Source organism: Pseudochaenichthys georgianus, unplaced genomic scaffold (genome assembly GCF_902827115.2).
Source record: "Pseudochaenichthys georgianus unplaced genomic scaffold, fPseGeo1.2 scaffold_852_arrow_ctg1, whole genome shotgun sequence".
NCBI lineage: Eukaryota > Metazoa > Chordata > Actinopteri > Perciformes > Channichthyidae > Pseudochaenichthys > Pseudochaenichthys georgianus.
In genome coordinates, this window is record NW_027263394.1 from 16,299 (window position 1) to 30,840 (window position 14,542).

A 14,542-nucleotide genomic window follows, 5' to 3' on the forward strand; every position below is an offset into this window, starting at 1 on the left:
ATTGATTGATTGATTGATTGATTGATTGATAATATTGGTTGTCCTTCTTCTAAGCCACGTCACTGAACCAACCTCATCAATGTTCCCCTTGATCTCTTCAGTCCTGCCTGCAAAGAAGAGGAATATCGCTCCCTGGAAAGAAGAGTTGATCGATTCATTTTATTTCGAACAAGTAAAATAAATAATTACAAAACAAAACAAATGTTGCAGTGCATAGTCATGTAAGAGAAATCAAAACCATTACATTCACAACAACAGCATTAGCAACATAAACAGTCCCACATCGAGTGTTCGAAAAGGAGTGAGAAGAAGTATCATTTATTTAATCTCACCCCCTTGTCCCGAAATGATTTATTTATAATCTATAATCTGCAATAATTATCATTATTATTATTATTATTATTATTATTATTATTATTATTGTTGTTATTAATCTGCTTTACCTGTTGATTGACATACTGTATATACATATACACATAAGTACATACACACACATACACATATATATACATATATGCACATATACATATACACACCTACATACTCACACATATATACACACACATATATGCACATATACATTTACACACCTAGATACTACTACACTACACATATGTACATACACACATACATATGTACATACACACATACATACACACACACACACATATATACATATATGCACATATACACACCTACATACTCACACATATACACACACATAGTCAAACACCTTCCCCATCCCTGTACCTCGAGAAAATAAAGAAAGAATGAAAGTATTACAGGTTAATCTACTGCAGCGGTTCCTTTTCTGCCAGGCCCCCCCTTTGGAGAAAAAAAAAAGTCGGGCCCCCCCAACACAAATAGTCAGGCTCAGTGGCGGCACCAGAGATTTCTTTTGGGGGTGCTGTGGGGTAGCTTGACGTTTCATAGAGGGTGCTCAGACATTTAGGGTTTCCCATTAATGGACCTGGCGCTACAGAGGAATGTTCTACTGCAACACTCCCCACGCAGACACACAGTGTGACTGTTACGATGAAGGCTCGAGGCATAAGCAGGGGTTTTTATAGGTGGTGTGTGGACCTCACATAGGGGGGTCCGGGGGCATGCTCCCCCGTGAAGATTTCTAAATATTGAAGTTAAAAGCATCAATCTGGTGCACTTTGAGAGCAACATGAAGAGATCTATGGATACCTCTCTCAACACCCATATGAAACAGAACTGGAAACAGATTTACTATTTCTTTATGGATATTTTACAAATCACCCTTTTAAACGTTATTCTTGTTTTACTGTCAGATAGTATTTCATACTGTTAGAAATTAAAATCAATGTTGATATGGCGTAATTTGAATTAAATACACTATTTAATTTAAATCAGTTTTATTCTGAAAAACCTGAAGTTCACTAACTATTAACTTAATACTTTTCACTTTTATTCTGAAAATGCTTAACTTCCGGTTAGCATTAGCATGTGGCGAAATGCTGCATTTGCAAACCGTGAATCAAAGGTGAAATGACATGCGATGTTGTACACTGAGCACACTGGGTTTAGCACTCATGTGTTGCCGCTGAATAACATTTATTAGGGAATGTTTAAATAACCACAGACACCAGAATGATGTAATTTAACAATACAACAAGGCAGGAATTGCATTGGACCCGCCCCCGACGACGTCGGCCAATAGGAGAAGACCTCAGATGACAACAGGAAGAGCAAGCCAAGGATTGACCTCTTCTACCTGCTGACCTGGACTGACCGGACGCATGGGGAGAGAGCCTCCACTCGTACATTTCATTTTGTACACCACCGCATCTTTTGTGTAATTAAATGCTGTTAACTTTTATAAGCTTCCCTTGACTCTTTTCAGTCTCTCCAGCCTTCAGGGTTCTAGAATTCACTAACAATACCTGTTTTTAATTTATTCTCTTATTTTTTTATAACTATAATGATCATATAAACGTGTGCCTCTGAAATAATTGTTTACATTAATGGTGACCAAAACGTTTGAGACCCACTGAGATAACGCTGAGAGTCCTTTAGCTCACGGAGTCTAGACAGGAGAGGACTCTCCTCCACTTTGTTGTTGAAAAAACTCCTAATATCCGTTAGCGTAGCTCGCTAGCACCAGAAGCTAACAACAACAACGATCTCCAGTACCGGTGCGCTCTCTCTCTCTCGCGCACGCACGCAAAATGGCTCGTTCCACACACAGAGCCGAGCTTTAATGAAACAGAGACCCAGACGTAATAGTACTGCATCACATTAATTTCGAAACAATCATTTTTGAAATTATGATTTCTTATTTTTTTTTTTTTTAATAACCATTTTTCCTCCTGGTGTCTCGTGCCCCCCCTGTCATGCCTCTGCGCCCCCCAGGGGGGTCGCGCCCCACACGTTGGGAACCACTGATCTACCGTATATTATATTATCTTCTATCTAAAGGGCAGGTCTGATGTATATCTAACTCTTGGCAGGGTTTAACCTTTAACGTCTCAGGTCTGGTTTGGTACACACTGTGTCAGTTTGTTTTCTGGGATAGGCAGCATGTAGGTTAAAGGTGGAGTGGGAACATGGATCGAGAATAAGAGAATGGAGAGGCGGGAGTGATAGCGTGAAGGTGTGTGAGTGACGGAAAAGAGGGTCCTGGGTGCAGAAGGAACGGCGTTAGTGGAAGGTGGGGTGAGTTTCAGATGAAAGTAATCAGGGTGGGGATGACGTTAGAAAGAAAAGGATAGTGAGACTAATGATAGTGTAAAAATGGAACATTCGCCTGAATACATTTATAATGCAGTGGTGCAGGGTCGACCTTTTTTTTTTTAACGGGAGTTAGCAATGCAACGGTTCCCTCGTAAGAAAGCCAATGGGATTTTTCACTTGGATTTTGGAACATTGATTGCTTTCACTTAAAGCTTAAGCTCTTAAAAAAGTAAAAACGCTATGAAGGAACTTGTATTGCCGAAAACTAAACTGTAGCTGTTGTGCATATGACAAATAAAGCCTTTGCATTAATGTCTGCACTGTAGCATCAAAACAAGAGCAAACGCCTTCTCTTTTTATGAAAAAAAATAGTGACTTTTTGGAGTTTTTCTTTAAACAGATTATTCTTTCTTTTTTTTTACTCACCCGTGGATAACGGAGCCGGAAAGGTTTCAGCAGCTTTTCAGCTTCAGTCACATCTCCCTCCCCCGTACCTGAGAGGACGGAGCAGATATAATCACACATAATCACATTATAAGAATCTCTGATGGATAGAAACGTATATAGAGCGGTGCATTAAACCCTGTAATTGGTCAGCATTTTAGCGCTTCCTGTTTCCTCGTCTGGAAGTTTTCTGAATGTGTTTTTGGTTCAGTGGTTAACACAAGCTGAAGAGATTTTAATTTTTTGTTCTAGGACATAAAATACGTCAGTGAATACCCCACTGGTGAATTTAAAAATGGAGGTTACTAACAAGTGTCTAAATGAGACGACTAAACATCATCACGCCAACATTAGCCACCTTTAGCTTAGCGGTGGTGACGTGAAGTCATGTGACCGTGCTGTAGTTCCTTTATAGCCCAACATTAGCCTCCTTTAGCTTAGCGGTGGTGACGTGAAGTCATGTGACCGTGCTGTAGTTCCTTATAGCCCAACATTAGCCACCTTTAGCTTAGCGGTGGTGACGTGAAGTCATGTGACCGTGCTGTAGTTCCTTTATAGCCCAACATTAGCCACCTTTAGCTTAGCGGTGGTGACGTGAAGTCATGTGACCGTGCTGTAGTTCCTTTATAGCCCAACACTAGCCACCTTTAGCTTAGCGGTGGTGACGTGAAGTCATGTGACCGTGCTGTAGTTCCTTTATAGCCCAACATTAGCCACCTTTAGCTTAGCGGTGGTGACGTGAAGTCATGTGACCGTGCTGTAGTTCCTTTATAGCCCAACATTAGCCACCTTTAGCTTAGCGGTGGTGAAGTCATGTGACCGTGCTGTAGTTCCTTTATAGCCCAACATTAGCCTCCTTTAGCTTAGCGGTGGTGACGTGAAGTCATGTGACCGTGCTGTAGTTCCTTATAGCCCAACATTAGCCACCTTTAGCTTAGCGGTGGTGACGTGAAGTCATGTGACCGTGCTGTAGTTCCTCTATAGCCCAACATTAGCCACCTTTAGCTTAGCGGTGGTGACGTGAAGTCATGTGACCGTGCTGTAGTTCCTTTATAGCCCAACACTAGCCACCTTTAGCTTAGCGGTGGTGACGTGAAGTCATGTGACCGTGCTGTAGTTCCTTTATAGCCCAACATTAGCCACCTTTAGCTTAGCGGTGGTGACGTGAAGTCATGTGACCGTGCTGTAGTTCCTTTATAGCCCAACATTAGCCACCTTTAGCTTAGCGGTGGTGAAGTCATGTGACCGTGCTGTAGTTCCTTTATAGCCCAACATTAGCCACCTTTAGCTTAGCGGTGGTGACGTGAAGTCATGTGACCGTGCTGTAGTTCCTCTATAGCCCAACATTAGCCACCTTTAGCTTAGCGGTGGTGAAGTCATGTGACCGTGCTGTAGTTCCTTTATAGCCCAACATTAGCCTCCTTTAGCTTAGCGGTGGTGACGTGAAGTCATGTGACCGTGCTGTAATTAATTTATAGCCCAACATTAGCCACCTTTAGCTTAGCGGTGGTGACGTGAAGTCATGTGACCGTGCTGTAGTTCCTTTATAGCCCAACATTAGCCTCCTTTAGCTTAGCGGTGGTGACGTGAAGTCATGTGACCGTGCTGTAGTTCCTTTATAGCCCAACATTAGCTACCTTTAGCTTAGCGGTGGTGACGTGAAGTCATGTGACCGTGCTGTAGTTCCTTTATAGCCCAACATTAGCCACCTTTAGCTTAGCGGTGGTGAAGTCATGTGACCGTGCTGTAGTTCCTCTATAGCCCAACATTAGCCACCTTTAGCTTAGCGGTGGTGAAGTCATGTGACCGTGCTGTAGTTCCTTTATAGCCCAACATTAGCCTCCTTTAGCTTAGCGGTGGTGACGTGAAGTCATGTGACCGTGCTGTAATTAATTTATAGCCCAACATTAGCCACCTTTAGCTTAGCGGTGGTGACGTGAAGTCATGTGACCGTGCTGTAGTTCCTTTATAGCCCAACATTAGCCTCCTTTAGCTTAGCGGTGGTGACGTGAAGTCATGTGACCGTGCTGTAGTTCCTTTATAGCCCAACATTAGCTACCTTTAGCTTAGCGGTGGTGACGTGAAGTCATGTGACCGTGCTGTAGTTCCTTTATAGCCCAACATTAGCCACCTTTAGCTTAGCGGTGGTGACGTGAAGTCATGTGACCGTGCTGTAGTTCCTTTATAGCCCAACATTAGCCTCCTTTAGCTTAGCGGTGGTGACGTGAAGTCATGTGACCGTGCTGTAGTTCCTTTATAGCCCAACATTAGCCACCTTTAGCTTAGCGGTGGAGACGTGAAGTCATGTGACCGTGCTGTAGTTCCTTTATAGCCCAACATTAGCTACCTTTAGCTTAGGGGTGGTGACGTGAAGTCATGTGACCGTGCTGTAGTGCCTTTATAGCCTAATGTTAGCTTTCAATTTCAAAAATCATAAAGTGGTGTTAATATGTGGAGATTATCCTGCTGAACAAAACAGGTAAGTATCATAAACGGAGATTATTTTTCTGCAATATTCCAAAATCAAATGGAAAATCCCATTGGCTTCGTGTGGAGGGAACCAGGGAGATGCTGCCTTCAGGGTCCACTACAGAAATACGTCATCCCTACACCACTGTAGCTTTACCTAGTATGACTGTGAGGAAGGTGTAGTAGCAGAGCACTAGCAGAGCGCACAGCATGGAGCGCAGATTCATCCCCGTCGCACCGTTATGCAGAAGAGACAGGCCGTACTCCTACAAACAGAAAACACACATTTAAATAACATTTATTATGTTCGTGAATAAGTGTAACCTAATAGAAGTCACTATATTTCCCACCTTGTCCCCAGAGAAGCCTGCAAACTCCAACACTTTGAGTATCCGAGGAGGAAACAGAGACAGTGTCTGTGAACAAAGGAGACCTGATGAACTGAATGACACAGTTTTACACAATTAAAAAAGCGCTGGAAGATATTTCTGTGACGTACCAGATTAAACGCCCCTATTCCGAACGATATCCCCCCCTCTAAGTGAACGTGGCTCGGTCCTTTGTTACAGCTGTGAGATTTAGTGAAGGTATGCAGTTCTCTGGATGGAAAAAAGAGGCAAAAATCTAAATGATTTGAAACACAGTTCAGCTTCACAACATAATTAATATAAAAGCATAATGACGTGGATAGAAAATGCACTGCTTGACTTTATAAATTAGACTTCCTATAATGAAATGTAATATTGTTTTAGAACCTCCCTATGGTATAACACAAGTGCCATAGTTAAGAATAATTATGAAAATGTTAAAGAGGAATAAATCAAATAATAAAATACGTAAATCAAATAATTAAACATGATATATAAATCTGAAATGTTTCTTAACGCAATGGGTAAAAGAATAAGAAAAAATACGAAATAATTACCTTATTCAAATTTAATAAATAACTACGGAAACAATAAAGTAATAAATATATAACATTTAAACTTCTCTATTTAAAAAATCTGTAAATAAATACAAAAAATTAACAAATAATAATCAAAAATAATTTCAATACCTTATAATAATTTTTTTAATATATATTTGTTCTTATTTATTCTTTAATTAAATCTCTTATATTTTTTAACAGATGTATTTTTTTTATGTCACTCTATGGGTGTTTCTCAATTTCAAGGACGCTTCCTTGGTGGGACAAGTCTTCCGAGTCAGCTCGATCAGAGGCAAGAATACTTCCTTTCATTCGGAAAACGAATAGTGGAACAGGCGAGCAAGTGTACGTCATATGAGAGGCCCCGCCTTACATTGTCCACCAAAGATTTTGGAAATCGGTTCGTGCGCAAAGCATTGTGGGGATTTTAAGACCGCGGAGGATACACATGTGCAGCCTCGAAATTTCCCGCAACGAAGGACGCCGGCCTCCCTAGAATTCCAAGCATCCTGGACATTGGAACTGTCCTTCGGCGGAACTCGATGACGTAGTATGCTTGAAATAGTGGCTCTGGAGCATCCTTCCTCGACATTGAGAAACACCATGACTCCATACCTTCCCGGCTGCCGGGTCACTTTGACATTATCACGTTTATTTCTTTATTTTTAAAACTAAAGAAAGCAAAGATACTCAAGTGCCGCTTTACTCGCAATACAATAATTACTTTTTGCAACAAGTGTGGATATCAAACAGATAACTTAATCACACACTCAATATACACCCTCTGTTCTCTGATTACTTACTTATAAATTAAGTAACTGTTCCGCACTTTCAACCCTCCTTTGATAAAACTCACCATGTTCTCGTCCTGGAAAAGAAACACGAATATTAGTGGAAGTTCCGTGCCATAATTCTCTGTGGCGTGCTGTGAGGTAGGATATAATCAGATTAGCACCTGGAGGAAGGTGAGGGCAGCTCTTTGGAGTTGACACTCTGCGTAACAAGCTTCTGCATGAAGCTGCACTGCAGAAAACACACACACACAGACACACACACACACACACACACACACACACATATTAAGTAACAGTGATCATAGTTTAACGTACAGTAGTTTAACGTACAGTGATCGTAGTGTAACGTACACTGATCGTAGTTTAACGTACAGTGATCGTAGTTTAACGTACAGTGATCATAGTTTAACGTACAGTTTAACGTACAGTGATCATAGTTTAACGTGTTGTGATCATAATTTAACGTACAGTGATCGTAATTTAACGTACATTGATCATAGTTTAACGTACAGTAATCGTAGTTTAACGTACAGTAATCGTAGTTTAACGTACAGTGATCGTAGTTTAACGTACAGTGGTCGTAGTTTAATGTACAGTGGTCGTAGTTTAACGTACAGTGATCGTGATCATAATTTAACGTACAGTGATCGTAGTTTAACGTACAGTGATCGTAATTTAACGTACAGTGATCGTAGTTTAACGTACAGTGATCGTAGTTTAACGTACAGTGATCGTAGTTTAGCGTACAGTGATCGTAGTTTAGCGTACAGTGATCGTAGTGTAACGTACAGTGATCGTAGTTTAACGTACAGTTTAACGTACAGTGATCGTAGTTTAACGTACAGTGATCATAGTTTAACGTACAGTGATTGTAGTTTAACGTACAGTGATCGTAGTTTAACGTACAGTGATCGTAATTTAACATAGTGATCGTAATTTAACGTACAGTGATCGTAATTTAACGTACAGTGATCAAAGTTTAACGTACAGTGTTCATAATTTAACGTACAGTGATCGTAATTTAACGTACAGTGATCGTAATTTAACGTACATTGATCATAGTTTAACGTACAGTAATCGTAGTTTAACGTACAGTGATCGTAGTTTAACGTACAGTGATCGTAATTTAACATACAGTGATCGTAGTTTAACGTACAGTGATCGTAGTTTAACGTACAGTGATCGTAGTTTAACGTAGTGATCATAGTTTAAAGTACAGTGATCATAATTTAACGTACAGTGATCATAGTTTAACGTACAGTGATCGTAGTTTAACGTACAGTGATCATAGTTTAACGTACAGTGATCATAGTTTAACGTACAGTGATCATAGTTTAACGTACAGTTTAACGTACAGTGATCGTAGTTTAACGTACAGTGATCGTAATTTAACGTACAGTGATCGTAGTTTAACGTACAGTGATCATAGTCAACAAGCAATACAGCATCCAATCCAGCCACAGACGGTGCCAAACGATCGATCTGTCAGACTGAATCGAGCATGTATTTGGCCTTTTAACTGGCTGGTGCCTTTGGCTCCAAGGAGGGAGATGCTGCTGTGGCTCCTTTGTGTGCTTCGGTACACACATGTGGTATCTTGGGTGCATAAGTGCATCCAAGGTATGGCTAAATGCACTCTGAGTACTGGATAGTGCTCTCATAGCGGTCTAAAAGTTGGACGCTTCTCACACTCAACGACCGCCATCTTGGCAACGTCACTGAAGCTGCACATTAGCCGTGATAGCCCCTGGCACTACCCGATCTGCACCCCTGCCCGATCTGCAGTGCGCATGTGCGAGATGGTCCGCCATATTGGACAACTCCGTACGGCAACCCAAATAGGACACTTGACGTCTAGACGGCTGACCAATAGGCATTGCGCATGCGCAAGTTTTAAAGTTAAACGGATGCACGATTTGCATTGCATCTGACAGAATGAAGACTTTTGTATTTTACAACAATTTAAGAGAATACATGTCTAACGGTGATTACTGATCTGATGACAGAGATGTGTTTTATGGAAAATCTTTTATGTAATTTTAAATAAAATGAAAGACATTCACAGTTAATGTAATTAGATATGCATTATTAATGCCGTACATTTGTGCATGCATTCACAGTAAATATGTATTCCGTATGATCGCTGTCTAACAGAAGTTAACCAGTAATTAACCCCAAATAAAAGAACCCAGTAAAAAGAGTTGTTAAATAATAGTGAAGTCACGTTGTAATAACGATAACTCATCTCTCTCGGTTTTTTGTGTGCTTTGCCAAACGCCACTGTGTCAAGTGTCCTCGTTGGGTTGCCGCACGGAGTTGTCCAATATAGCGGACCATCTCGCACATGCGCAGTACAGATCGGGCAGGGGTGCAGATCGGGTAGTGACAGCCCGGTAAACTCAGAACATAAAAGTTAACGTGTATTTTTCACTCTACAAAAAACTACAATGGTGTTGAAAAAGAAGCGAGAGTTAATTTTATTTGGTTGATTGAGCAGTTTGTAATAACTTCCTACAGCTGATAAGATGTTGCTAGCTAGCTAGGTAGCTAGCAAACAGCGACGATCATCACTTCTGGCGAGGACACACTTGTTAGGAAAAACATTATACCCGATTAACCTTTGTGGTTGCTCGTGCTAGCATATAGCTATTAAGTTAAAGGTGACATGTCATGCTGTTCCAGTTTATCACCCGTCCCCTTGTTGTTATGAAGGTGTTTCTGCATGTGAGCGGTCTGCAGAGTCGAAACCCTCAAAGTACACCCTGTAGCGAGTACAACTCTAACTCAGAAAATACCTCCCAAAACGCCTCGTTGGAGAAACGTCACTGTCCATTTGATTCTTCCGGGGACATCATGATGTCATGTCGTCCCCGGAACGAAATGGACCCAATCCGTGGAGCCGTACGTTACGTCCGCGGAGCCGTTACGTTAAGCCCCCGCTGATTGTCCAAATTGACCAATCCACGGACTCATCTCCTCCCTGGCTGCAGGCTGATAACAGACAGTTGGGATCGCGGCGAAAGTCTCTCTGCAGACCCGTTCTCACAGCGTCTATCAACCTGTTTCTTGCTCAATATCAAGCCCCACTTATTGTGTTTACTTCGGCTGTGACTTTGTGTGTGCTCAGGGTGAGTTTCGCTGTGTTTCGCTAAACAAGGAAACAACACCTCCACGGAGCTCAGCGCGATTCACAACGTCCAGACTGGTCCCGACCAATCGGAGCACACTGGGCTCACAGGGAGGGGGGGGGGGCAAGAGCTGCAACGAGCCGTTTAGTGGAGAGAGTGAATACACATGCTTTACAGAGACGCTGTGAGAAACCAACGTGAGTTTGGAAAGTGCACGGTATAAATCTATCCTAGTAGACCTCAACAATGGAATTATGATCAGTGGAAATGGCCATGACATGTGACCTTTAAGAGGAGGATGTTGAAGGTCAGTAAATGATTATTAGTTTGAGGACAGAGGGTCTAAGGACAGAGGGTCTGAGGACAGAGGGTCTAAGGACAGAGGGTCTGAGGACAGAGGGTCTAAGGACAGAGGGTCTAAGGACAGAGGGTGTCGTATTGTCATACTGATATTCTGTACACACTGTGAAGACCACTGAGACAAGTGTAACATTTGTGATATTGGGCTATAATAAAGATTGATTGATGATTGATTGATTGATTGATTGATTGATGATATATGGATGGATGGATGATTGATTGATTGATTGATTGATTGATGATATTGGTTGTCCTTCTTCTAAGCCACGTCACTGAACCAACCTCATCAATGTTCCCTTGATCTCTTCAGTCCTGCCTGCAAAGAAGAGGAATATCGCTCCCTGGAAAGAAGAGTTGATCGATTCATTTTATTTCGAACAAGTAAAATAAATAATTACAAAACAAAACAAATGTTGCAGTGCATAGTCATGTAGAGAAATCAAACCATTACATTCACAACAACAGCATTAGCAACATAAACAGTCCACATCGAGTGTTCGAAAAGGAGTGAGAAGAAGTATCATTTATTTAATCTCACCCCTTGTCCCGAAATGATTTATTTATAATCTATAATCTGCAATAATTATCATTATTATTATTATTATTATTATTATTATTATTATTGTTGTTATTAATCTGCTTTACCTGTTGATTGACATACTGTATATACATATACACATAAGTACATACACACACATACACATATATATACATATATGCACATATACATATACACACACACTACATACACACAACATATATACACACAACATATATACACATATACATATACACACCTAGATACTACTACACTACACATATGTACATACACACATACATATGTACATACACACATACATACACACACACACACATATATACATATATGCACATATACACACCTACATACTCACACATATACACACACATAGTCAAACACCTTCCCCATCCCTGTACCTCGAGAAAATAAGAAAGAATGAAAGTATTACAGGTTAATCTACTGCAGCGGTTCCTTTTCTGCCAGGCCCCCCTTTGGAGAAAAAAAAAGTCGGGCCCCCCCAACACAAATAGTCAGGCTCAGTGGCGGCACCAGAGATTTCTTTTGGGGTGCTTGTGGGGTAGCTTGACGTTTCATAGAGGGTGCTCAGACATTTAGGGTTTCCCATTAATGGACTGGCGCTACAGAGGAATGTTCTACTGCAACACTCCCCACGCAGACCACAGTGTGACTGTTACGATGAAGGCTCGAGGCATAAGCAGGGGTTTTTATAGGTGGTGTGTGGACCTCACATAGGGGGGTCCGGGGGCATGCTCCCCCGTGAAGATTTCTAAATATTGAAGTTAAAAGCATCAATCTGGTGCACTTTGAGAGCAACATGAAGAGATCTATGGATACCTCTCTCAACACCCATATGAAACAGAACTGGAAACAGATTTACTATTTCTTTATGGATATTTTACAAATCACCCTTTTAAACGTTATTCTTGTTTTACTGTCAGATAGTATTTCATACTGTTAGAATTAAAATCAATGTTGATATGGCGTAATTTGAATTAAATACACTATTTAATTTAAATCAGTTTTATTCTGAAAAACCTGAAGTTCACTAACTATTAACTTAATACTTTTCACTTTTATTCTGAAAATGCTTAACTTCCGGTTAGCATTAGCATGTGGCGAAATGCTGCATTTGCAAACCGTGAATCAAAGGTGAAATGACATGCGATGTTGTACACTGAGCACACTGGGTTTAGCACTCATGTGTTGCCGCTGAATAACATTTATTAGGGAATGTTTAAATAACCACAGACACCAGAATGATGTAATTTAACAATACAACAAGGCAGGAATTGCATTGGACCCGCCCCCGACGACGTCGGCCAATAGGAGAAGACCTCAGATGACAACAGGAAGAGCAAGCCAAGGATTGACCTCTTCTACCTGCTGACCTGGACTGACCGGACGCATGGGGAGAGAGCCTCCACTCGTACATTTCATTTTGTACACCACCGCATCTTTTGTGTAATTAAATGCTGTTAACTTTTATAAGCTTCCCTTGACTCTTTTCAGTCCTCCAGCCTTCAGGGTTCTAGAATTCACTAACAATACCTGTTTTTAATTTATTCTCTTATTTTTTTATAACTATAATGATCATATAAACGTGTGCCTCTGAAATAATTGTTTACATTAATGGTGACCAAAACGTTTGAGACCCACTGAGATAACGCTGAGAGTCCTTTAGCTCACGGAGTCTAGACAGGAGAGGACTCTCCTCCACTTTGTTGTTGAAAAAACTCCTAATATCCGTTAGCGTAGCTCGCTAGCACCAGAAGCTAACAACAACAACGATCTCCAGTACCGGTGCGCTCTCTCTCTCTCGCGCACGCACGCAAAATGGCTCGTTCCACACACAGAGCCGAGCTTTAATGAAACAGAGACCCAGACGTAATAGTACTGCATCACATTAATTTCGAAACAATCATTTTTGAAATTATGATTTCTTATTTTTTTTTTTTTTAATAACCATTTTTCCTCCTGGGTCTCGTGCCCCCCCTGTCATGCCTCTGCGCCCCCCAGGGGGGGTCGCGCCCCACACGTTGGGAACCACTGATCTACCGTATATTATATTATCTTCTATCTAAAGGGCAGGTCTGATTGTATATCTAACTCTTGGCAGGGTTTACCTTTAACGTCTCAGGTCTGGTTTGGTACACACTGTGTCAGTTTGTTTTTCTGGGATAGGCAGCATGTAGGTTAAAGGTGGAGTGGGAACATGGATCGAGAATAAGAGAATGGAGAGGCGGGGGGGAGTGATAGCGTGAAAGGTGTGTGAGTGACGGAAAAGAGGGTCCTGGGTGCAGAAGGAACGGCGTTAGTGGAAGGTGGGGTGAGTTTCAGATGAAAGTAATCAGGGTGGGGATGACGTTAGAAAGAAAAGGATAGTGAGACTAATGATAGTGTAAAAATGGAACATTCGCCTGAATACATTTATAATGCAGTGGTGCAGGGTCGACCTTTTTTTTTTTTAACGGGAGTTAGCAATGCAACGGTTCCCTCGTAAGAAAGCCAATGGGATTTTTCACTTGGATTTTGGAACATTGATTGCTTTCACTTAAAGCTTAAGCTCTTAAAAAAGTAAAAACGCTATGAAGGAACTTGTATTGCCGAAAACTAAACTGTAGCTGTTGTGCATATGACAAATAAAGCCTTTGCATTAATGTATGCACTTGTAGCATCAAAAACAAGAGCAAACGCCTTCTCTTTTTATGAAAAAAATAGTGACTTTTGGAGTTTTTCTTTAAACAGATTATTCTTTCTTTTTTTTTACTCACCCGTGGATAACGGAGCCGGAAAGGTTTCAGCAGCTTTTCAGCTTCAGTCACATCTCCCTCCCCCGTACCTGAGAGACGAGCAGATATAATCACACATAATCACATTATAAGAATCTCTGATGGATAGAAACGTATATAGAGCGGTGCATTAAACCCTGTAATTGGTCAGCATTTTAGCGCTTCCTGTTTCCTCGTCTGGAAGTTTTCTGAATGTGTTTTTGGTTCAGTGGTTAACACAAGCTGAAGAGATTTTAATTTTTTGTTCTAGGACATAAAATACGTCAGTGAATACCCCACTGGTGAATTTAAAAATGGAGGTTACTAACAAGTGTCTAAATGAGACGACTAAACATCATCACGCCAACATTAGCCACCTTTAGCTTAGC

At 41.1% G+C, this 14,542-nt stretch overlaps 1 protein-coding gene across 1 annotated transcript in view; it reads right to left on the reverse strand.

Annotated features, from left to right (window-relative positions):
* Positions 1–14,542, reverse strand: part of LOC117444607 (tetratricopeptide repeat protein 39A) — a 42,999-nt gene that overhangs the window by 14,142 nt on the left and 14,315 nt on the right. Inside the window, exons 10-19 of the mRNA XM_071202754.1 lie at positions 14,157–14,224; positions 11,106–11,164; positions 9,892–9,908; positions 7,497–7,564; positions 7,345–7,409; positions 6,113–6,212; positions 5,964–6,029; positions 5,771–5,879; positions 3,127–3,194; positions 73–132 (exon numbers count right to left, since the gene is read on the reverse strand). Coding sequence (XP_071058855.1) covers positions 73–132; positions 3,127–3,194; positions 5,771–5,879; positions 5,964–6,029; positions 6,113–6,212; positions 7,345–7,409; positions 7,497–7,564; positions 9,892–9,908; positions 11,106–11,164; positions 14,157–14,224 — 680 coding nt within the window. The remainder of the gene's footprint in view (positions 1–72; positions 133–3,126; positions 3,195–5,770; positions 5,880–5,963; positions 6,030–6,112; positions 6,213–7,344; positions 7,410–7,496; positions 7,565–9,891; positions 9,909–11,105; positions 11,165–14,156; positions 14,225–14,542) is intronic.